Source organism: Bactrocera dorsalis, chromosome 3 (assembly GCF_023373825.1).
Source record: "Bactrocera dorsalis isolate Fly_Bdor chromosome 3, ASM2337382v1, whole genome shotgun sequence".
Classification (NCBI taxonomy): Eukaryota; Metazoa; Arthropoda; class Insecta; order Diptera; family Tephritidae; genus Bactrocera; species Bactrocera dorsalis.
The window spans coordinates 90541852-90568847 of NC_064305.1; the positions used below are offsets into that span (position 1 = coordinate 90541852).

General features: G+C 37.7%; 1 protein-coding gene across 1 annotated transcript in view; it reads right to left on the reverse strand.

The window, feature by feature from the left end:
• Positions 1-26064, reverse strand: part of LOC105225445 (zwei Ig domain protein zig-8) — a 169695-nt gene extending 143631 nt beyond the window's left edge. The window contains exon 1 of the mRNA XM_049452603.1: positions 23360-26064. Within this exon, the coding sequence (XP_049308560.1) occupies positions 23360-23441 (82 nt within the window). The 5' untranslated portion in view covers positions 23442-26064. The remainder of the gene's footprint in view (positions 1-23359) is intronic.
• Between the last annotated feature and the right edge of the window lie 932 nt (positions 26065-26996).

The following is a 26996-nucleotide window of genomic DNA, read 5'->3' on the forward strand; positions in this document are numbered from 1 at the left end:
ACAATCCATGTTGAATTTGGGTATGGTGAGTTTTTGTGTGGTGAGTTTTTGTGTGGTGAGTTTAAACGTGGTGAGTTACGGTATATTAGAAGGCGTAGTGAGCTTAGATGGTTACAATTTCAAGTGGTGAAATTATCTGTGGTGTGTTCGGCGAAATTAATTTACAAACACCATACAAAATTGTTATTATCTTTGCCAATTGTTTAAGAGTACTGAATTTAGATAGTTACTATTTTAAATGATTTATTTGTATGTGGTGAGTTAGATGCAATATTTACACTTTGTAACGTAATTCAATATTTTGGTGACTTCTATGTCATATATAAGAGTGGTGAACTTAGATGGTTTCAATATAAAAAGGTATATTTGTATGTGCTGAGTTAGATAAATTTAATTCTGAAACACCACACAAAATCCATCGTAGTTTTGAGTTCCACTCTACCGTTTACTATACTATGAAGTTCCGAATAGAGTAACAGTAAGTACTTAACATAGGAAACTACAACTATTTCACAGCCCACATAATTTCCACCATTCAGCTTTGCATTTTTTATAATGGAACAATATGAAAGCGCGTTTTCTACTCTGAAAGAAGTTCTGAAGAATAACTGCGTTTTCATTGAATTAAATTTAATGTTTCCTCACATCCTTCCGTTTAACAAGCAGTGAAAAACTTACTTACATATATTTTTTTCCAATATACTCATTATATTACTTTTCAAATAAAAATAAAGTTCTGACATAACCCCAAACCTGTGCAAAATTTTCATTGAAAATGCTAAATTGGAATCATTTTATACGCTTTTTGGCTTCCTTGGAAAATCACTGTTACTAACAAACTGTTTTCAGGGTAATTTTACTCAATTACCCACACACACACACAATAAAAATATGAAAGTACTTTAAAAACTGCCACCAATAACAATCTAGCAAGCAGCAATCAGTACTGTGAAACTGAGTACCCTTTTCTACGTAAAGTCAAAACTTTCAATATCACTAGATTGTTGAATGATTTTCGAGAAGAAAAAATAATAAATAAAAAACACAAAAAAATAAATTCCCAGACCAAACAGAAGATGTTTATATGTATTTGCAACGGTATTTATTGTGAAGAAGCAAAAAAAGAGGGATTCATAGATAAATTTCAATGCTCCGAAGATATTTATTTAGAAGCATATTGCTTATATTTCCTTTGAAGTAACAAACAACAACAAACCCCGCCACTTCCTGATTAAAAAACTAAAAATATGTTTGCAGACCTGCGGAATAACCTGGAATATACCTTTATCCACCACTGCGCTCACACTGATACAGGCACGAAAAGCACGAAAACAATTTTATGGCTTTTAAGGCGCCGGGAGACAGGCCAGAGGCAGTCCGGCACAAATTCAAGGTTTACAACAAACAAACCATATAAATTTGTGCAAAGAATTCGCCGAGGAGGAGAGAGATTTCCAAGCAAAGGCGGAGCATCGACAGCAAGACATAAGCAAAGCCAAATTCGCTCGCATGTGAGCTGGAGTGAACATATCCCTGAAGACGGCCGAAGAAGGTCGTCGTTCCTTGCCAGCACATTGACACACAGCCATTGCTGGTGCGAGAAGTCCCTGCTTTTGCTGCTGCTGGCGCTGCTGTCATATAAATGTCAAAAAAGGATATGTGGCAACAGACGTGCCGCTTGTGGCAAGGCAGCGACAAAAACTTGCCGAAAAATAAGCAGCAAAAACAAAAAATATGACGTGGCATTGTGCGCTGTGTGTGTGGTCGGGTGTGCGATTCGCTCACGTAGAAGACGGCGACGACGAAGCACGGAAGCACGCATAAATGAGAAAACAAATTGAAAAGATGAAAAAATACTCGAAAAAACAAAGAAGAACGAAGGCCGCCGCTCTACCGCAGCATCACAAGCAAATGAAATGCAATAATAAGAAAACAACAACAACAAGTACATGCCATTAAACGACGTTTAATGTCGTCCTCCTCCAACTACCTTGTGAAGTCAGCGCCAAGGCTCTGGAGTTGCTGCCGCGAGGAGATACTCTCCATTGCTGTTTAAGTTCGTCAAGGCAACAGGGATAGGAAGTGTGGCGCGGGCAGGCGCTGTGGTTGTGTGGCACAACAGCGAAGACACGTCTGGCATGTGTGATTACGCTTATCAGTGCGTGCTTGCTGCGCGAATTTATTTGCAAAAGCGTCTGAATATGCGGAAAAAATAATTTGTTTTGCCTATAAATATTGCCAATAAAGTCAAAACTCGCAAGATATGCTGGTACAGTATTGACAAGCGCTTTTCGGCACAATAGGGAGATTATGTCAAGCTTACAATTAGACCATTGAGTAGTAAGATTGCGGTTTCAAAGCGCATGTCGTAATTTTAATAAAATTGGACGACAACAAACTAAGCCACGCGATTTGATATTGAAAGAAGTGCTTCTTCATCGATTATATTAGTATCCTAACCCATTTCGTCTTATCCTATTCTACCTTAATCTATCTTACTTTATCCTATCATACTCTATCCTATCTTATCAAATCCTTACATACCTTATCTCATCTTAACTTATCCATTCTCTTTCAGCCTCATGCTATACTCTCTTTCCTAATACTAACCCAACCTATTTATTCCAAAACATTCTTATAATATCCTAACTTATCTATCCCCTCTTACCCTCACCTCCTCTCTACCATCCTCTCAGAATCTCTGCAATAATTCGAACCTTACTTTATCTTATTTTCCTTTTTATGTATCCTTAGTTATTAGAGTTATCCTATCTCCCCCAGTCCCATCGTTCCTTATTCATTCCTAGTCTAATCTGTCTATCTTATTATATATACCTACTATCTATTCTATACTTATTTATCGGATTGTGTCAAATCTTAACCAATCCGATTCTAACTAAACATTTCTTATATTACCCTATCATATCCTAACCTAAGCTATCTGTCCTGATCTATGAAGTCCTATCTTTTATTATCCAAACTTATGCTCTCTTAGCTTTTTTTGTACCAAACTGGCTTATCCCTTTCCTCTCTTTGCTTTTGGAAACAACTAACATCACATATTTTTTCATGATTCCTGTAAATTCCGTTAAAAAAACTACCCTGCTCAACCTAGTAACCGTGAACTTGAGAAAATATTTTCGCATATGTTTTCACGCTTGAAGACAACAGAGATCTGAATGATTTTTTGATCGATTTTAAGCATGTAAATGTCTCTTCTAAAATTTGCGCTCAAATCCGTTTTGATTTGATGTTTGAGACAGAGACTCAACTCAGCTATAATATCTTGAAACCTCAAGCAACAAACTAATTCATAATTTATATTATATTTTGAGAAACGTCGATTCTACTGTCACATTTAATAAATCTAAATTATCTAATAGGTGAGTGAAAGAAAAGGCTTTTCGTGTATTCAATCACTATATACAGATCGCTAAGTCGACTAGGTTATTCTTTTCTGGATTGATCTTATTCCCAAGCTAAACAAAATTTTTAGACGGTGCAAATTTCTTAAAGACGTCTTCTGCTGTGGACATTTTCTCACATGCACCTGCTAACTATTATTCTTCTGAAAAGGAACAAAACAACTTCTTCGGAAGAGAAACCTTTTTACTATAATATTACATACCAACAAATACGCATAAGTTCAACCGAGCCCTCGTCTCCCATAAATTGGTTGTATTCCGTGATCGTAGTCTGTACGTATGTAGAGAATCCTTATTTTCCTCTTCCTATACCTTTCAACTGCTTCGATTTCACGTTCAACATTCGTTTGATTACTTTCTGCACAATCCAAAGCGGAATATGACCTTTTTTTCTTTCAGCAAGTATATCATCCTGCACGTGTGTATGTATGTCCGATTAGATAAATGTGTGCGTAGGCAAGTGCTACCATCGTGTGTACTTTTCAGCAGCTGTACGAGTGAATGGGCGGCAAACATTTGCATTTTATTGACTGATAGGCACACCCAGGAAATAACAAACCCACTTATGGCCATTTCATCCCACTTATAAATCGCATGTGAAAGGTATTTACAACCCTGCAGGAAATATTTATGTTTGCCGATGAACAGCGACAACGAGTGTGAAGTGTGAATGAGACTAGCTACCGGTTATACCAACAGTATGGCACTCAGATTAAAATATTGGAATCACAGAAGCTATAGCTAGACTTTTTCTAAGAATAATATTAAAGCTGATTCTTAGAATGAGAGCGTCTGAAGCTAGTCATAGACTGTGGCTAAAAGGTGGACTGCGGCTGAAACTGGGACTGTGGTTGAGACTGCGAAAAAGATCGACAACGGGATTGATACTTAGAATGAGATTGAAAATTGAGACTGAAAATCAGATTAAGTCAGAGAGAGGACGATTGAGACTGCTATTGCAATTAAAATTCAGATCATCAAAGTTATTCATCGATATTGAGATTATTTTTGAGACAACATGACTGATATTGTGCTATCCACCTATCGGTTACCCTACTGGGTAGCTTTTGTACAGCTGGTGCCTGCATATATTTGCACGCGAGCTGTCGTGCGTAGGACGACGACGTTTGTACACGCTGTTAACTGATGTTGACATGATGTGATATATTGGAAAAAGTTTAGGCATTACCCACATTTAGTGTGAGAGCCGCGGCGATATTAAGCCATGCCTTGGCCATTGTTGTTGCTTTAGTAAATAGTTTGATTATTGACTAATAGCAGTGAAATCTGTGGGTAGTTTTGTGGCCAAAAGTAGGTGGGATCAACAAATCGCCGAACGAAATGAGTGTTTAATATACCGTTAGCATGATACACTGCCGACGAGATTGCGGCACATGTGCTGCTGAAAAAATATGCGTGTGCACAAGTGAATACATACGCAAATATATGTGTGTGCGTATGTCAATAAATGCAAATATATTGTATATTTATAGTTCATTATCATAGAGCCCGGCCCATAAAGCAAGGTGTGACTAAGATTTATTGGAAATTCACTTAAATACGCCTGATGGCTAGTGAAATGGAAATATGCTTAATAAATTAACAGGAGTTAGAAAAAGTTTTTTTAAGCTGTGTATTGAAATTTTATTTGATTGCTAGAACCCCGCAGCGGTACTCAATAAAATGCAATAACAAATATTTCACTTTGACATGTTTCTCCCTGGAGCGACATTTAAGAACTACAAAAACCTGTCACGGCCGAGTCCAGCTCTAACAAGCGCTCACTTTAATCGAAAAATATGTAGGCATATGTGTCACTGTGTGCGTGTGTATAAATAGCCATCATGTGTATTGATATATGCAATGAACAAATAGGCTTAGCAAAAGTTAATAAAAGAGTGTTTGATCCTCTTCCCCGAAGTCATTAACACACACACACCTCTTCAACTAATGCAAACGAACAATTGACCGCGCATACTCATATACATTTGTAAATATGTGATTGCGACAAAAAACAAATATGAAATCAAGTGTGCTTTGTATTAGTTAGCTGGGCATATGTGTGTGTGTATTAGCTTTGATGCAAATAATAAATGCCATTGACACTCTATAAATATTTTTCTGCTTTTATTATAGCCGCAGGCTAACAAGCAGATAGACGGCATCAATTGCACTGGGGTGGCTTGAATTCATGAAAGTGGCAGTATTCATGGAAGTGTTGGCAGCTGAGCAAATAAACAATCAGGAGTAGCAATATCCACGATAAACAAGATTGTTGCCTGTAAGAGTGCTGTCTATGAATATTCAAAGAAAAATGTGAATATTGAAAGACTGGTCCGGAACTAGTTCATTTGGGGGCAGTTGGAGTTGAAAATGTAGCTAGTAGTTCGTACTATACTGTATGTATAAAATCTAATAATTCTGAATTTCCCTATGGGGAGGCTTCGGTGTTTGTTCTCAAGCGGAGCGTTATAATGAATTTGATAAATGGCGCATTGTAGGTTTAGTTTCTTGTATAATGTTAATACACTGAGCAGGGTATCACGAAGAAAGTAATACCTAGAAGGAAACGTCGAAGATAAAATAAAGTATATAAGTATTTAAAATATCAGCGTGGCGATCTGAGTCGATTTAGCTATGTTCATTGAACTGTCTGACCTGAACAAGTCCATCATTCATTGGGATATCGATCTGAAATTGTACACACATTATTTTCTCTTCAAGAAGCTGCCCATTTTTTCAAAATCGCCAATATCGGACCATTATAGCATATAGCTGACATACAAACTGACCGATCAAAATCAACTCTTGTATGGAAAACTTTTTTATTTTAGAAATTATTTTCATGAAATTTGCCTTAGAGTATTGTCTAAAGCAACCATGTAATCTCCGAAGAAATTGATCAGATCGAGCCACTTTAACATATAGCTGCCATACAAATTGAACGACCAGAATCAACTTCTTATAAGAAAACTTGTTGTATTTGTGAAGGGTTTTATAGTAGAAGTTATAAATGTAGTTTTACTGTCCCCCAATTAAATTTAAAACGGTTAACTCTTAGAAGACCCACTTTTGCACGTGGCTCGTGAATTTTCAACATTTATCTACTACGCATTTAATTGCCGACAGTTTGGGAGCCACGCCTGCGTATTCACTGAAACATTTAAAACGAGTTAAGTTAAACGGTGGACTATTAATCCGCGATTGAATGTGTTGTATGCGTTGTATGCGTATTTACTAAGCACAATTATGCTATTATATGCTTGTTTTTGTATGAGTGAAATTATTACTGTCAGTGTTTAACCTTCACATATTCCCATAAATTATATATAATCAGAAAATAAGTGAAAATATATCAAAAAAGTGCTTTTATGTAGACAAAACTATGTGTTTGTATAATCCTTTATATACTTGTATACGAGTATATTTTTTTGTATTATTTCTGTATATAGCTCTTTATATTAACCCACAATTAATTTGCTCTTGGCACTTGGCAACTGGCAAATGACAAATGTTGTTTGCTATTTTTACGCTCTCTTTGACATTAAGTACGAATGTGGCTAAATGGCGGATTTATTTCCATTGATAAACGCTAAATGTAAAGTAGTGAAAGTAAAAAGTGAGCGGTAACAAAAAAAGGAACGGTGTATTAATTTTGAAATGAATTAAATTTAATCGTTTTTTTATTTATTTTTTTTAGTAGCTGTCATTCAAGTATTATTGAAGGAATTTTAATCAATTGGAAAATCTTTATTGAAAGACAAGTGTTAATAGTCTTCAATAGTACAGAGAAAAATAATTTTAAATTAATATATTAAGACACAATGTTTATAATATAGGTCCCAAAAAGTACGCTTTTACAAAATATTGCAACCGAGCGGTTAAATTGTCGAAGAGACTCATCTTCTTTCAGTTTAATCGAGCTAATCGTTTCATTCTGTTGCTTCACAAAACCAACTTGCGTGAAATCTTAAGGGAAACACTTACTGTGAAATTTATTTCATAATTGCATAGTTCATACCTTTAGAAATGACATAATAAAGTTTTAAAGCAAAATCTTTAATAATTTTTTATTTACAGCCAGTCAAAGCGGAGCCGCTCAGTTCTATCCGAACCACCACATTTTAAACGCCGTTTTCTCCAAACAACATTTTTCGAATTTTGCTACATTGATAACTCGAAGACAAATGATCCTATCATCAATTCTTTTTTCTTCCTCTTTTTTATATACTACTATAATTAAACAATCTAATACAATGACTGAATCAGTTGATCTCATCAAAATTTTTGGCAGGACAAAAACAACCAAAATTTGGGGTAAAAGTTCAACTATGGTTCAGCTCCACCATTTTGTCAATTTTTTACAATTTTTTTTTATTTTGGGTAATTCTAGGTAATTATAACTAAATAGCACTTGCTTCTCTTTTGATTATCTCAGATTCGGTTGGAATTCAGCGTCTTCAACTTTCTAATACATTTCAACAAGGACCAAACGCAGTACTCGCTGAGTTCTTACAACCTTCAACGGCTTGTAGCAGGGGCTGTAAAAGAAACGCTACAGGACCCCACTCTGAAGACTCGATGAAAAACATAACAACACCTGTTACACAAGAGAGCAGGTACGAGCATATATAACGCTCGATCAAAATAAAGCGGAATGTACTGATGTAATAGGCACGCATTAAAATTAGCTGGATTAACTGCAGGTTGTGACTCAAAGGAAACCTCAAAAGTGCTTTCGCTGCTTTGGGCCAGGGCACTTAACGTAGGACTGCAAAGGGACCGATAGGAGAGGACAAGGCAGTGATCCAAAACAGACTCTAAGATTTCTCCGAATCCCCCAGTTTATCCTTGAAAAGCTGCAACTAGCCACTGGCAAGTTCTGAACTAACAAATTACACCCTCCGGACAGGATCCTAGCAGAAATCCTGAAAATAATCGCTGCAGAGCCACCGGCAGTACTATTGAATACGTACAATGCCTACTTCGAAGCCGGAATATTTCCTGAACTCTGGAAAAACCAACGGTTGGTGCTAATTAGCAAGCGAAAAAGAGATCCCAACTTGTCAACAGCATACCGTACACTATGTACGAGGTGTGTTCAAAAAGTATGGCGAATTTTGTGTTTTTTTCAAAAATTATTTATTTATTCATGAATATCTACTCGTATGCTTTGCACAACGCGAAAGCTTCATGAGAGACTACTTAAACCCAGACTTTAAGCGTCTATCAACGAAGCTGTAGGACTCACCCCTAGGCAACTCGGCATTAGACCTGGCAGATCAACTTTAGGAGCTTTCGGTTTAAAATGCGTAATTGAAAGTGTAGAAACCGCACAGCGTAGATGGCCTAAATACAAAAGAATAGTGTTTAGATGTCCGCGCTGGATGGTTGGATATGGATATGATCAATGATCTCGAAAAAAGCTTTACAATTCCCGTCTATGGTGCGGAGCTACCTTAGTAACAGAACACTGCTGATCTAAAGAAATCAAGAGCGCAACTGACCGTATAAAAACAGACACGATACTCACATGGTAACGAAGTTGGAAGAATGAAAACCGCGGCAGATGGACGGCGAGACTAATAAAAAAGGAAATTCAAGAGATTTTTAAATATTTAATGGCACTCACTGAGAGCTGTTACCAACATGCGCAGTTGTAGACACACAATAAGTACACTTTACTTGAAATCAGCCAAATCCTGTTCAATGAGAAATACGAATATTTGTTTTTGTAATTTAAGCAAATATCGCGCTAAATCTAATATGGCAAACACGGCTGACTTAATCAGCAGAAGGCAACGACTTAACCCTCACACATGCACGCTCCCACACACATACATCGAAGTTTATTAGTGTGTGTATGTGCGTGTTTACCCGCTGAACTTGGATAGAAGTTGATGAAATTTGAGAAAAAAGTCATCCGCACTTAACCGCTGTTGACTGTTGACTTGTTGTGCTCGTCGTTGTTGTGTTTGCTCAGTGTAATGCCCGCCGGTTGTTTATCTGCGCTTGTTTGCTTATTTTCGATCGCATTCGTGTGCAGCGCGCAACGACAAGTGAGCGAGCATTTACATGTGGGTGCATGTGTGTGTATGTGTGGCTCTTGTAAATTAAAAATCTGCTCTCGCGTACAACGAACTCTGTGAGGGTTGCCCCAGCGCCTGCAATCGTCTCGATTAGCCGTGCGAGGGAGGTATTTGTGATAAACGGTTTACAACAACAGCAGCAAAAACAATAAAAAGCACAAAATCAAATAGCGGACACAGCAAAGCCAACAATCGAACGCTGTGTGTCCGACAACGCTTGTAACGGTAATATCCTGCGGACAAGTTCGGACAAATTGCTCATACGCCCCGGCGGGCGAGCGGTGCCAAGGCAGGGAGCAAAGTGCAAGCCAGCAGCGCCACCTCCAGCCATGACGGATGTGTAGCGATGGGAGAGGTCAAGGTACAAGGGATGGTGGTGGGTTGAGCGAGTATTTTGAGGAAATTGCCAACACTTTGCGCTGTGTCAGTGCGAAAACAAGCAGAAAGATAAACGAAAAGAAATGCTGGCGAATAAGCAAACAGCTACAAATTATTGCTTACAGTTGTTGTTATTGTTATTGCCCATGTAACTGTTCGCATTGTTTATGTGTCTGTTGCAATGCTTGTTCTTATTGTTGTTTGTGTTTTGCTTGCATTTCTTTGCTTTGCAACTTTCATTGGGTAAACACATAATCACAACAACAGCAACAGCAACAGCAAGAATAGCAACAACAGTGCTTACTCTCAGTTCATTGCATCCGAGCAACAATTGCAATGTTGATGTTGATTCTAATTCCAGTGCAATATAAATAAATCCATCTGGATAAGCGAGCGAGCGAGTGAAGTGGATGGCAGGTCTCGGGCAAATTGAAGTCAAGACACACATAAATAATAGATGAGTGATTTCGCTGGCGCAGAGTTAGACAAACAAGCGTTGTGTGTTCGTTCGCTAGCAAGGCAAGCGTAGCAACGATATTATTACGGTATTAATGGACTGCAGTAATTGCTCAGCTGGGCAGCCGACACTATTGGCGAAGCAACTGTGGCTCGGTTGGCATATGTGGAAATCAACTCGAATTGCGAAAATGTTTTTTTCTTGTTTTTGTATTTTTTTCTTTATTTACGGTTGATGATTTATTAATGCAAAGCTCTTCGAACAATAAACTCAACGGTACTTTTTCTGTCAGTTAAATCCAACTAAGTGACCACTGTCAGCATATTTAAAGAGCTTTGCAATCCAAATATGAATTAAAGTACAAAAACAAAGTTGCTTTAAAAACCTCAATTGTTCATAATATGGAATATACAGTTATGTGTTTATACTTGTATTTATATGCTTACTTATACATATACAAATATTGTATATATACTACATAGCACAATGACAAACTCTTCAGCATACAAGTAAAGCAAAGCAACAGTTCAAACTTCATACATTTTCTGTTTCTTTGGATACCTTGTATACTGTGAGCTTGAAAGAGTTGCCACAAATGAGTTTATGTACAAAATAATTCCTATATTTTCCGTACGCCAAAATACCAAAGAACATTTTCTTCATACAAGATGCGTTCCAAAGTAAACAGGACTTTGAATCTAGCACCCTCTGATGGCGCCATCTATATGTCAACTAGTGCGTTAGAATCTGCTATCTTTATCGATTGTCCAGTGAGAATTTCATGACATTTCATTGATTGAAAATGAAGTTATGGCATTTTAAGTGTCGGTATGTTAGTGTTGTCGGCGCGAAAATGAGCTTCGAACAAAGCGCCAACATTAAATTTTGTTTTAAAATTGGTAAAACTTTTACCGAGACGTTTCGACCAATCGATTAAAAATTTCATACTATCTGCTAAGAAATTTTTTAGGAAGGATTCATGAAATTTTTGAACACAATTTCGGTTTTTAAGCCATTAAGCCGCCACATTGTCAACAATCTCAATGTTAACAACTTCTTCGATCATTACCTGCAATCATCAAAATAACAAGAAGATTTTTTTTGTGGATTTCTTATAATTTTCAGCAGCAAAATGTTCTTAAGCGATATACCTATTTGTTTTGAGATCGATTGATTGACAAATGAAGAATACACCCCGAACTTAGGTGTATTGTTCCTTTGGAGATTATTTGGTACATCGTCGATGGGATCAACGCAATTCTAAATTTTTCAAAATGAAAATTCAATTTTTGAAATACAATGTTATACATTGTTTTTATTTATAAAAGAAATACCGTGAATAACACGAAAAAATGCCTTTTTCTGACTAGCAAGTGAATCAAAGGGGTATAAAAAAAGTTAAATTTTAGTTATTTTAAAGGTTATAAATAATTTTATGAAAAAGAAAATTTGAAGGAACGTCTATACATTTCAAAACTTGAATATTTTCCTTGTGTTATTTGAAGTTATTTTCTTTTAATATTTTATTTTATTTTATTTTATTTTATTTTATTTTATTTTATTTTATTTTATTTTATTTTATTTTATTTTATTTTATTTTATTTCATTTCATTTAAATTTTTTTTTTATTTTTTTTCTTTATTTTATTTTTTTTTTATTTTTTTTATTTTATTATGTTTTTAATATTTTTTTCTTATTCCTACACCAGCAAATTGATAGGTAGGTAGGTAGGTTGTTCATACTTAACCGCCCACCATTTTCGTATAATTTTCAATGCTTCCTGGTAAAAAGTTCCGATTCTTTCTGCTGCCTGAAAGTGTGTAACGTGCTTCTCGGAAACAGTTCACAGAATCTGAGTTCATCTGAATAATACTGATTTACCAACCAATTCTGGCTAAATGAAGGCTTCACAAAACATTGAAAACTGCGTAGTAATGTAGGCAATTCCATTTCACCAATTTTTATTTTCCATAAACTCGCTGGTTTGCATTCACCAGTATACGAACGAATGCGGTAGTACTCGTAACGCGAGAACTTTCACTACGGCAAGAACCAAAGGTGGATTGTACGAGTAAATTGATCACATGAACTTTTGCTATCAATTCGTTATAAAACTCGGAATTTTCCTGCAAAATAATGAGAGCTCCGTTGAAGTAGTGAAATTTCCAATTATGGAAGCTTAATGAATCTGAGTAGTACTGCAAAGTAGGAAATGAAGTCGGGGAAATATAAAAATATGAGTCCTTTTGTAATGCTGGGAGTAAGGTCTCATTTTGGTTCTCACTAAGCCATCTTTATGAAATGAATGTTGGAAATATCTGAAATGAAAATAAAATTTTATCGCACAAAAAAAGTTTTCCTTTTTCTTTTTGTATTTTTTTTTTTACTTTTATTGCAAAACGATCTTAATAAAATTGAAATCGCAAGTATTTGTATATTCTTTCAACAGAACTCATTTCTGTTAAATTAAATTAAAATATTAAATTGTTTACGCGAAACATGCCGACACAACTTGACGAGCGTGCACGGGCATTAACTTTTACATTTCATTTCACGCCAGTAAATTCACTCAAAACGATGCTCGAAACTCTATTGAATAGTTAACCAAATGGATGCGGCGAATGTGCAGGCCAAACCGCGGCAAACGAGCGCCACTCATGCGGCGTGAAGTTATTGAAAACTTGCCATTACCAGAGTGCAGAGTTGCCAGGGCAAAGCACATGCGAAATGAGGGCGATGCGAGAGACGAAATATAACAGGAATTTGAGCACTCAACAATATTTCCAACCAACTTTTAATTTCGCAACTACATTATGGAGCACACATACACTCGCACACACACACACACACATGTGTAATGCAAATGTAAATAAATTGAGGCTGCTTTTCACTTGGCCAGCCCTGGGCGGCGCGCCGTGCAATGAGGCTGAGGGTGAGCAGCTGCGATTCCCCCGACCAGAACTACACCAACTGAACTAGAAGCACTCGAAGCGCTTGAGGCAGGCCGCGAATATTGAAACTGGCGAAACGTGGCATGCAGCATCTGGTCATCGACAGCGAACCGAAACTGCCACAAGAACACATTCATACATTTGTGTGTATATTGGTGTGTGTTTTTGGCGGCAGTTAGAAATTGGAAACCCACATTGGCAGCGAGTAAAACCGCGACGATATTGTTGCCACAAGCTGTTAGCGGTACCGGCAACAGCTGCAACAAAAACAGCAGATATTCGAACCCACATTTTTTGTTGTTGGGTTTTCGCATTTTATTTAATGGACCAAATATTTCGCGGCGCCCGCAAGTGGCATAGTGGAGAGTCACAGCATTGATACCCACCCGAGCGCGCGAGCGAAATGTTGCAGAGTCGCCCGCGTGGAATTTGTATTGAGCTCCGCTGTTGGCGCTTGTGTTGGTTCGGTGTATGCAGTGCTGATGGCCGCCCGATATAGATCAAGTGCAAAATATGGAGCACCGCAAACGGCTGTCCTCAACCGCGCCACACATAAGCACACAGTCGAACGTGCTTGAATATCTGCCGCCGGCGCTGCCCTCTTTGCTTGCGCTTCATGTGCGTGCGTGCGTGCATGAATCTGCGCTAATGAGTGCTCCAAACTCCCAAGCACTCAGCGCAGCAAATCCGCTATTGAACAAATGCGCAAATTTCCAGCTCTGAAAATTTTACGAAACAAATGTATTTGTATTTAGCTTTTATTCAAATTTTGCTTGGCTTTTCGAGTATTTTGCCAAAATTTGGCCAAACATTTCCGAGCATTGTGCGAGCCAAATCCAACGGCGAGTGTTATTCCAAACTTGTGCACCAACAATGTCCCGGCGCAATTTCTGTGCCAACAAATCGTGACTAAATGGTTGCCCAGGGATGCTTTTGTACTCAGCACTATTAAATGTTTTACTTCACCTGCAAAGTTTGATTAATATTTATAATTATACAAGGAGCGCTATGTGTTATGTCGTTTTATGTGAATGTAAGTAAATCACATCTGCTTACCGAATTTATAGTGCTTTCCAAGAAAATGGCATTCGAAAACGACCGCAAGTGAACTAATCGAAGCAGTCAGTAACCACTACGCTCAACACTGCGGCTTCTGTAAAACCGCCTTCAAGACAGTTTGCATTCGGAGAGATGATTTGAAATTAATTCAAGTCCTATGGTCGATCAACCGTTATTGTCACTTGGCATGCGGCCCAACAGTGTGCCGTCGGAAATAGACGGCTTTGCCTGATTACGAGGTTATTCAATGAGTTTTGTCGTGTGATAAAAAAACCACAATTTTATGATTCAAAATACACTTCTTATTCAGTATAATCTCCCTGAACATAATTACTCTTGCTCCAACGATCCTCCAATATGTTGATCCCATCCCTGAAGGGAGAGTCTTCAACAGCCGTTATGACCTGTTCACTTGATGCAAAACGCTTTCCACACATACATTTTTTGAGTTCTACAAACAAATGGAAGTCGCCTTCGAATATGTTTCTGTTCCATTGTTAGCGAATGTGGCACCCATTGTGCACACAGCTTTCTAAAACCCAAAATTTCACTTAAGATATGGCTCACACTGTCTTTACTAAATATCTCGCAGTCAATCGACGGTCTTCCAAACCCATATCCATTCTTTTTGCTATGATTTCTGGTGTTGATGCGATTTTTGGATGTCCTTCACGTGGATTGTCTTCAAGGTTTGTACGACCACGTTTCAATTCAGCAACCAATCTTTCTACTGACCTAATTCTAAGCGAACAATCGTTATACACTTTTAAAATAAGAACCCTATCACTGCACGATATTCAATATTTTCCATTGTCAAAAAATACTGTGCCACGGCTAAATGACTTTTAAACAGAGAAAGAATTAACAGTTTGAAAAACATTCATATGAAGAGTGCACCAACAAAACCAAAAAAAAGTTTGGGCTAGTAGCAGCGCCCTCTTTTATCGAACGACAAAACTTATTAAACAACCTGGTATTTCGAATGTACATATTTTTTAGAATATTCTGCGAAAATCTGAAGTTCATTTGGCGAATAGCTTCGGAAATATGAGCATATTTGTAAGTCTCTTATAAACGGATACCAAAACCTTAACACGTTTTTTTCGAAACGTAGTTTTCATAGCCGGAAAAAAAACCTTTGAAATTCCTGTATAGTCTAATCCTTTTTTTGGTTTTCAAATTCTAGATAATTTCAAGCAGAAAAATCTTCTATCTGGCAGACACTTTTTTGGTGGCCAGCTGCATTGCAAAAATATATTAAGTTTTATTCATTATGTTTTAACTAAATACATAAAAAACAAAAAAGCAATATTTTTCAATGTTTTTTAAGGAATGACTTGGGTTTCTTTATGTAAAAAAAGCCTTTTCTTCAACAATTTTTTCCATATAAAAAATCTAATATTTTATTACAATACTTTATTGTTGCAAATATACACTATTAACAAAGAAATTCTGAAATTTTTGGAAAACATTTTTAAACTCGGCCATTGCGACGCCATTTCTGGTGACCCCTCGAAAGAAAATGGGCTCGCGTTGGCAGGATATCTCCTTACATCTAAAAGTGAAAAAATACGTGTTTTTGTTAAAGCCTTAAATTAGAATTTGGACACAGGAAAAAAAACTGAAAATTGTATTCTTGGCAGACATTTTTACAAAAAAACTTAAAATTTCAGTGAAAGTTTCTCGAAATTTTTTTTTTCGAATACCTCGTCCAATTTTTTAAGAATTGTAAAGGGTGGGCCATCTAACGTTTTAAATTTGAATTATCTATATGTCGACATTGGAAACGTCAAATACCATTCGGAAAGTGACAGATATTCAGTAAAAAGTCTAAAATTTACAAAATGGGTCGCTATTCACTAGAAGAAAACTGGGAACTATTGACAGATTGGGCAGAAGATCGAGGATGGTAAATTTGGTCTGGTGGAATCATCGTCCCATTTTTCTTCGAAAATGAAGAAAGAACCGCAACCATCAATGGTGAGCGATATCCCGCAATGTTAACTGATTTTTTCTTCAAGCAAATTGGAAGACTTGGACAACATTTGGTTCCAGCAGGACGGCGCTACGTGCCATACAGCAAACGCTACACTCAATCTTTTACGCCTTATCTTCAAATTTAAAATTTTATATGGCCCACCCAATATCTCAAATACCCGTGTAAAATTTCATGAAGATCGATAGAGTAGTTCTCGAGACATCTTGCAAACCGACTTTAAAAACACAGTTTAGAGAAAAACGCGTTTAAAGACGGCATATTTAGCCTAGCTAGCCTCGACTGCACAAGTTCTCAAAGCTGTACATCCTAACGGATCAACTTGAAAATTTAAGTAAATATTCTTAAGGTGTTGTAGAAAACCTAACCTATGTAATCCCTTAACCGAGTCATGGCATTATCACCCGAATGGATATTTGCATTTTGGGATCAAAAGGAGTTCAAAGAAGACCAATACTAACTATGTAAAAACAAGAAAAGACTGTAACTTCGATTGTTCCAGGGCTGCATCACCTTCTCGAATATAAAAACTGAGGAACTGGCTCGCATATAGAGGGACGGACGTAACTGTTCAGGGTATACAAATAATTAAGCCATAGCTTTTACTTAAACCACGACCTCATATGTTTTCGAAGTTCAACAAGTCAACCCACAAACCATTTTAAGAACTGTAAGAAATAAAATGAATTCTTTATAATCGTTTTTAGGAATAGCTCTGCATGTGGTATTAAAGGCTCAGTAAATTATGCAAAATATGTTGATGAAAGAAACAATACTGTTATCACATTTATTAATGTAAATACTCGGTCTCGAACTTAGTCTCGAAGATACTCTCTCCCACACAAATGAAAATACAATGTTTCGTACTGTTTAACTTACATTCGCTGAAATTAGTGCTATGTAAAAATCATATCAGATACAGATAGACCTCCATAAGTAAAGGGGACTGTATAACAGTTCCTGAAAAAGTCGGAAATCATTCGAGCTTTCTATATGAAGAGCTTTTGAGTCAAAGTATTTAAAAGGCAAAAATATTTAAAATGAAAGCGATGGTGATGAAGGATAGTCGTTAGCAATGGGACATAATAGTTAAGCCATATTTATAAATGTTATGGCCACCGGGAGATATGCTCTAAACAGTTTATTGTCATTCATAAATTGAGGGAAGAGACAGAAAAGAAAAGCGCAATTTTATTGCGCTCGCAGCAGGCCAATTAAACGCGCAAATATGCTTTGTGATTTGCGCAAAATTAAACGCTAAACAGCGCAGATCCACTTGTAAGAGCGGGTTTATTTCCATAACTGGCCGCAATGACAGCAGCTTAGCGCAGCTCCCAGTTAGCCGTCATCAGGACACACATACAGTCACAAATTGGAATATGCATGGCGCCAACTACACACACACACACACACATGCAGTGCGCCACAAACAGTTGCATTAGCAGAGCTCGCTTGCGACCGCAGCATGCATTTAGGCGCACTTCAGCGTCAGCAATTCATGCGCGCGTTGAGTGAGTGATATGGGCCAGTCCGCGCGCGGTGTCTCATAAATATTGCAAACGGAGCTGCATTTGCGCGCACAATTTTTATCTACATTTCGCTTTTTTCCCATTGCCGCCGAGTTTTTATTTAATATTTATTGTGGTCCAGATAACGCGACTTGCCATTCAGGCGTAAGCGCTCGAGTGCAGCGCAAGCGGCAGCAGCAGCTGCGGCCGAGGGAGGACAAGTGTGTCGGCCCTGACCAGTGTAGTGCGCACTTGTGTTTTGATGCTTCACTTGCTGCCACCTCAGGCATTCACACTGAAAGCACAACAATGGGCGAGTGTAGGGCACACACACACACACTCACCCACACACATGTTTCAAGTTGCAAGTTGAACATTTCGAGATTTGCATGTCAGTGTCATTTGCACACAAACCGACAATAAAAAGCATAAATTCCTCCTCCTCCATCTCCCTCGCTTCCACTTCCTCTTTCAACAAGCGCGTAACACAGCAAACGCACGCGTTGCAAAACCTTCACCGCTTGGCGCCGCAGCTGCCCCAATCGTGCGCGCATTTGCCCTTTCTTTGATAGTTTTCAAGTGTCTTTTTTATGTTTCTCATGTTTTTCTACGCTCCATAACCACTACACTTTATGTGCTCAGCTGCCAGCATATTTCTGCACTCGTTCTATTTTTTGCACTTCTCCCATTTTCTGTTTCATTGTAAACAATTTCGCTGCTCTGCTCGCATCAGCCCTTTGTCCGGTCCGTTTCAATGTCCTTTGCGCTTCACTGAAAGTCGTCAAAGTCGAGCGAAAGTCTAAGCCGCTCTGTTCGCCATGAATAGTCGTATATATAAATACTGCGTGTGTGTGTGGGTGCATACAATGTATGTGTGTGTGTGTGTGTGTACATCAATACGCATTGAGGTGTATAGGAATTCACAAGATTGTTTCCACTTTTTGCAATTGCTCTACTTTCCTGCACTTTTTCATGTGAAAGCCGTTGTGTTGTGGTGTAGTGTGTGTGTATGTGTGTGTATTAAGCGGCAATGTGCTTCGCATGCTCTCAATTAAGCCAGCTTTAAGTTCAGTTTTATGCCTTTGATGCATTTAAATTGTCAATGCATTTCATTCATCATTCATTCATCACATTATTGCAAATACAGGGTGTTGCATTAGAGAAATATTAGGTAGTCGAAAATGTATTTTCGTATTTTGTCAAAAGATGTCGTTGCAGTCATATATCTCCACTGCTACCAAACACATTGTGTCATACCATATAGTGTTGGAAGGGTGAGATTTTAAGACTCATTTAACCAAAAAAAATTCCGTGTAATTTGAAAAAAAGTTACAGCTGTTCAAAACTGGGGGAAAATAATGAAGAAATTCGCCATATTTTGGTACAAGAATTATTTTTTATTTCTTACTTTTATCTCGTATTTTTTTTACCATACCAGGTTAAGTTCAACTCCTTCAAATCAAGCTTAAACCATGAAAAATTTTATTAATCGCAGAAGCGCCCTAAATGCCGCACCCGCTATCTCGCAATGAATAACTCAATTCACAGCACCTCAAGGGCAACGGTTCTTTCAGTTTTTCTAACGCAGAATTGCACTTTCTATGAAAATTATGTCACGTGAAAAAGTTGTGCGGCTGCTGAATAGAAGAGCAGAAAAAGCGCAAAAATCACTAAAAATAATTTTCCAGATTTCAACAATCAGCAAATTCAACCGCAGCTCAACGTGGCACGAAATACCAATAAAAAATAAATACGGACCACACGGAGTGAGTTTTATACATACAAATATGTGTGTGCGTGAGTAATAACCAACCGCAGCACAGCAAAAATCACAGCCGCGTAAAAACCAAATTAGGTGTGGAAAAACTAACGGTTTTGACGTTTTTTACTAACCAATTTAATTGCATATAATTAGGCGCTTTCCCAATGAAAGCTCAATTTGCGCTACTTTTTCGATATCGGATTCCATAATTATAAATTTAAATAGAAATTATTTGCTTAATCCGCCTGCCAAGCTTGCTGCCTGACTAAAGCAGCTTTAACGTTTAAGTCGTGTGATTAGCAAATAAAAAACATAATAAAAAAATAAAAAAAAATAAAACATAATAAAAAAACTAAAAAAAAATAAAAAAAATTGAAAAAATTAAAGCCAACGTTAATTGCTTATCATAATGAGCGGCTTGAATGCCTTATGGTATTTTTGCACGCACAACTGTAGGTGAGTAATTTCATAGAAAGTGTTTTTAAAAGCTATTTAACTTTCGCGCGTTTATTTATAGCCCAAATTCATATTTAATTTAATACAAAAATAATTTTTGGACTATAAACTATCGAAACACATTTAATTGAGTTAAAAATATTCACAATTTGAAAAAATGATTGGAAATTATTTTTAAAAAATTTTTTATTATTAAATGATGTGATGAAGGCAATTAGCCGTGAAAGGTTGACTTTGGCGTATAATATTTCAATTCATGACTTTACTAATATTACCAATTATGGGAATAAAGGAAATATTGAACATTTTTTACAAATGCTTTTATTTGATTTTTTTGACGTGTGTGTTCTTCAGTGAGGCAATATCTTTTCGGAGTTTGGTTGTCATTATATAATGAAGAAAATGCAAGTAGTGAAAATTTATAAAAAAATAATAATGGTTCGGATCGCGCAACGCTATTCGCGAATTTTGTTCACCAATGAAGCTCACTCTTGGTAGAATGGGTGCGTTAATAAACAAATTCGGCGCATTTGGAGTGGTGATAACTTCTCGGCCATTGTAAAGACGTCATTACATTACAACTTTTTGGTGTTCTCTATGATTACAGGGAATCACTGATATTCCTCTAAAAATAAATCCAGATATAAAGTTACAGCCAATGGAACTTTATGGAGTCCTGTTCAATGACTTTTTCCAATTGTACGACCTTCGTTAGGATGAGACGCCGTTAAACCGCCAACTAAATAAACAATTTATGGAGGGAAATTTGGTAGTGTTATCATCTGTCTCATTTTTATAGTCAAACGAATGACTTAAAATAAGCTTCCTAGATTGGCACAACCTTCTTTAACGTTCATGTGAAGTTTGATATTCATAAGTCAATTAGTGTGTGTTTGACTGCTGTTTGTAAGTATGTACATAGGTAGAGTGGTTGTTTGACTACGCAGTTAAGCCTTTATTAGACCTATTGTGAAACCACGGGGACTAAAATCTCCTAATTATTTATCTACTTTCTAAACCTCCCCGTATATAGAGCCTTACATTTGCATATAAGATGTTCAATAGCCTCCTCCTCTCTACCTCCTGACAGCTTCTACAATAGTCGTCATATACTAGCATGTTTACTTAGTAAACAATGATCTGTCAGCGCTCCTACTAGAGTTCTTATTTCATTTCATTTAAATTTTAATTGTCGGCATGTACAGCCCATATTCTGTTCATGTCACATTTGACTTCAATGAGTAGTCAGTCATGTGCTACTTGTAGATTCCAACGATATTAAGCTATGGTTATAACTTGTTCTCACCTTTCGGAGTTCAGTACGGAGGTATCTGCTCTGGCTAGTTCACCAATAATATCGCTATGCCTTGGAACCCATTGTAGGATTATTGTGAAATAAGATGTTAGTACCTCTAGGAGACCAAGGCATACTTTCTTTATCTTAAGTGAGTTAGAAACCGCTTAGTTATCTATGTATATAACAGTATTCCTTGTTTGATCAAACTGTTTTTAATTCCTGAGAACACCGCTTGGAAAACACTATTATGTTCTGGTAGACGCAAGACGATTCTGGTAACTAATTTTGCTGAAAACACACTACCTTCCACTCGTTTAACTAATTTCAACCCTTCCATAAACATACTATCCACCTTAACCCCTTCCCACTCTTGCTACAATTGAGGACTGAATTTAAGTTCAACTCTGTTTGTTTACGAGACCAAAAGTCTATCATGGAAAATATTATGATCAACGAGGTAGCTTGAAATTACGAGTATATGATTGTTAAGCAATCACAGCTACGGAAGCATTCAAAGTATGAAGCGTGTTAATTTTGCTCCAGTACCAAAAGACCAGAAACCAGAGGTTTTACAATAAAACAGCTATTTCAATGTTTTTAAATACTTTTTGCCTTTTTTCGCGATCTTGACAATTTAAATAACGGGACTTAGAAGAATGCCGCTTCATAAATACGCTGAAACCGGAAAACCCGGGAAAATGTTTTTCAGTCAGTATGGTCAACATTTTTGGTAATTACTAAAACATGAACATTAGTCAAAGAAGGGTAAGAGTAATTTTTGTCGGAGACACTTTAGAAACTGCTTGTTTCATTTCGGTACCTCTTAGTTCCGTCGTGGGTATATGTTTCCATGAACTTGCTGCGGTGAGCTAATATTAAGAATCAATACCACAGGTAAAATATTTCAACCATTGCGGAAAGAGAAGAAAATTGTAAAAAAAACATGCGATTCAAATCAACTTATAATATAATCCCTTAAACTTGATATCAAAGGAGGTGTATCCTGATTAACAGCTTGGCGTAACTATTGTATCCTTATACTAGGCAATTTATATAGTTCTCGTAAACTAGTCAGTAACATAATCTACCTGTTAATTTTACGGACATTCTTCTTCAAAATGAGTGATAAATCGGCACTTATTTGAGACTTAATTCAATTTCACTCATAAACTTAGACATGGATGGAAAAGAAAGAGGATCTATCATCTTAATGATGTATTTACAGAGTTTCATTGTTCAATTGGAAGCTTCTTTTACGTTAGGATTTAAATTTTTAAACGAGCGAAGTGACGAAACAAAACGAAATATTCGAATTGGCAAAGTACATTTAGAATTACTTATAAATAAAAAATAAAATTGTGAATTAAAATCCTTAACTTGTAGTACATATTTCTATTTCCTAACAATTGCCGTTACCTCACCAAAGCGAATTTAATGAGGGAATTTCGCGCCATGTTTTGTTAGCGGCCTGACATTGCGTAATTCGCGCAAATTAATATTTCTTGCGCAACTAATTCGAATTCTTTGTTAAATTGAAAAATTCCAAGCGAAACGAATTCGCAGTCAAACAAAACAAATGGAAACTTTCACTGCGGCCTACACACCTACACACACACTCATACTTACCAACACACTCACATACCTACAAACAAATAACTTTTGCTATAATTGACGTGGAGGAGCGCGCGAAGTCTGCGCGAGGGGTGAATAAGAAGTGATTGAGGCAATGCCGTTATGGAAAGCCATCACAGCAATTCACCAGAGCAGCGCCGACAACGCGACAGGCAGCTTTTGTCGTTACACAAATTCAAATTAAAACATTGTCAAGCACACAGCCGAGAATGAAAAACGCAAATTAGATCGCACACAGACACACACACCGACGCGCACCACTGAGGTGACGCGCTAGTGTTTGTGGAGAACGAAGGTGTTTCAGAGTCAAATTAAATTAAAGTATGCAACAATGCTTTTGCCAACTCACCTTGTATAGCTGCCAAGAGGAGCAGTAACTGCATACCGGAGCTGAACGCGCCACCCACGCGCAGCGCACTCGAAGAACTCATTGTGGCGCGCGGCGCACTTTGCTGAACGCGTGTGTATGTGTGTGTGTGAAAGGTTTGATTTGATGCTAATTGCAGTTCCACCTTGTCACCCGTGGCCGCTGCCGCTGAAACACTGCCACTATCAAGGTTCCTGCTTAATTGCAATGAATTAATAGGCGCCGCACGAGCAGGCGTCCAAGCGTTGCCGCGTTGTTTCCGTTGATTATTCGTTGCCGTTAGACGGTTGGCTGGGGAGTTTTTGAGTAAATTGAAAAACACGCGCGCGCACAACAACAAGCACGCGCCGCTTATGCCAGCCTTGTTACACGTCCCCAAATAGTCTTTAGCGCCGCGAGCAAGTATTTCAAGCGTTTATCAGCGCTTCGCTTACGCGTATCCCCTAGGGCTAGCCACCACCCCACCTTCAGTGTGCTGATTTTTCAATTTCGCTCTAATATTTGTGCACATTTCCGACAATCACAACAATATTTTCGTTTTCCCCCAACAACCGTGCCACCGCTAATATGATGACTCGGCGCGATGGCCACAATTTCCGATTGTATAAAAACAACAAAAAAATACCAAAATCAAAACTGACAGCCGTAGCAGTCACAGTGGCTTACACAGGGTGCGGAGGGGTTGCTCCAAAAATGCCAACTAAAGATTTCATCAAATTAGTGCCAGTGAAATACCAGAAAAATGGTCTTTTTAAAAACACTCACGGGACTAATAACCCAAAATGCTTTTCCTTTTTCTCACTTTCTCGCTTTTCCTAAATGTTTTCTCTGCTCACTTCATTCGTTTTGTTCGCTTTGTGCGCTTTGTTGGGTCGGGCGAATTGCTAGCTGGCTAGCGACCAAGTGGAGACGCGGTAGGCAGTCAAGCAGACAGCCAGGCGGGCAGACGTAAGCTTGAATTGTAGACTGCTTGGCTGGTTGCTAGCGCTCCCCCAACCACTCACTCGCCGTTTCTCCGATGCCTCGCCACGCGGTTCGTTGCCTGCCTCCGGGCGCGCAGTAAACACTTAACTCGACTTCAAGCGCTCGCCGCTTGCGCTGCTGCCATTGAGTGCCTGGTGTAGGTGTAATTTTTGCTTTCGCTACTGTTGACGAGATTTCGCTCTTTCACAACTTTTTGCAGCTTTTCCCCGTGGCTGCTGCTTCTTTTCTGTGTATTTTTTGCACTTCTTGCTCACAAACAGGGAATTGTTCTTTTAATGGCGGTTTAACCGCGTTACAGTGTTTACGCGACAATCTGTAAATGGGTCAAATTGAATTTCTTTTGGTATTCGCGGATTTTTCTACGCTTTCTTAGCTTACATTTATAACTCTGTTAGAACAGTAACTTTAACAGCTATTTTTTTTATAAAACAAACTCTTTACGTTCACTCAGTTGCTTCGTTGGCTTTTCTTAAGACCCCTCGGGCACTTTCAAAACAACACTTGTTGTTGCAGCGCATTATATGCTAATCTTTATTGTACAGTGTTTGGTCCAATAGCACATGCAACAACACCTTCACGTTCTGCATGCTCATCCATCAACATGACGCAGCATAAATTTTCTTCATGAACACTTATTAGAACAATTAATTTCACTTTCTGTTTTTCCACTTGCTTCGTGTTTGCGCTCCTTAACGCATCGCCGCCTTAAAATGCAAATTATACAATTTATTTCCTTTAATATTTCCGCACTCTCAGTATTTGGCACACTTTTCACAACTCGCTTTAATACTTACATTTCTTGTTGCATACTTTTCAGCGCGAACACTTAATGTAGTGCAGGCACTACTGTCGTCAATATCAATTAAAACCACTACCCATGCACTGCTAATTCATTCAATTAGCAAATAATATTCACCATTAGTTTGGTAAAACTGCTCAACTTCAAATTTGTATTATCCTCCTTTGCGCTGCTCACGACTTTGGCTGTCAGTTATGCTGTTGGGCGTCTAAAAATATGCCACACCATTTATAACACTTACTTATTTCAGATAATATTTCATTTCAAGCATAAATGGCACTCAATTTATATCAATGTCGCGAGCAACCTGCTCTACTTTTTACTTTGCTCGCATAAAATTTTGGCTTTCACTGTTCCTTACTTTTTTGTTTTTTTTTTTTTCTCTGTGTTTCCCTCGCTATTTCACCTGCCAACACTGGTGATGACTGTAATCTCATTTATTTACTTCAGCTGTGCAGCCATGCTGAGGCAACACTGGCTTGGCGAAATCATGCCTAGATGTCATTTATCTTATTGCGCCTACTTGTAGGCAACAGCATTTAACGCCCCAAACCTGCAGCAGCACCAACGCTGGTGTAAGCAACTTTTTTAAGTCCCACTAACACACAATCCCAGCCGTTAAGCAAGCTCCAGATTTTGAGTAATGCTTGGGCCACAAGTACGTTGCAAGCTTGCTGCATGCTTTTAGGCTGTCACCACACAAACTCAACGTTAATGCCGAACATACTTTTTTTTAGAAAATCACAACTTCACTTGCAACAATTATACCAGCGTTTACTGCTGTTACTTAATTTCATTTTTTGCATTTTGAAACAGAATTAATTTCGCTTGCATTTGCTTTCGCCACGAACGCGCGTATGCGTGCAACACACTCGACACACAGCATGAAACTACTGACTGGCTACCAGCTCCAACTGCGGCCATAGCTGACAGCCTGTCGCAGCACAGCACAGCCGCTGCTTCGTGGCGAATCTGTGCGAGCGCATTGCCGCAGACGCGAGAGGGGCGCCAGAAAAACGAGTACACGAGCCGTGTATGAATCGTGCAGCTTGGATGGCAAACGAAGTGAATACATGTCAACAACGAGTAGGCACTTCGAATGGCTTTAGTTCGGAAATGAGCAAAGAGCGCAAAAGAAGAGCGTAAAGAGTAGCAAGTTCGAAAACATACAACAACAAACGAGTTGGCAGGCCAGTTTTCGCGCTTACCGGTGTACATTTCAACGATTATCGCTTGACACGGAGTAGACCGGAAATGTAGTTTACAGTTAAAAACATAGAAGGTGTTCAGAAACATATTCGCTAGTTTTTCAATGAATGTTTGATAATTAACAATTCATTTTTAAAGCTTTCATTCAATGCGAAGTATCTTTTTTAGAAGTGGAAAATATTTATAATTTATGCTCGTGTTCAAAACAGTTTTTTATTATTTATTCCAACATTTTTTTTTATTTTGAAATGTGCCAATAACTTTGACTGTCATAGGTCAGTTAAAGACATATTCGAATTTTGTTTCGAATTTTCGAAAAATAAAGTTCTCTTATAGCGGCAATTTTTCGGAAGCGAGCATTTTCTCTCTTTCGGAGTCACCACATAGATTCGATATAACTCACCACACCTGCCTAAAGAGAATATATCCCTCAACTTTGCATAAAACTTCACTCAAAATACCCAATTTAAGGATAAATTTTCACTTAGGAATATAATGAAGAATATGTATGAGGATATTATGAATATGATAGAAATACAAATAAATAATTTATCAATATAGAATAACTACAGAGTTTGTACGGAAAGTAATAGAGCTGAGTCGATTTAAAAAAAATTATTGAACCAG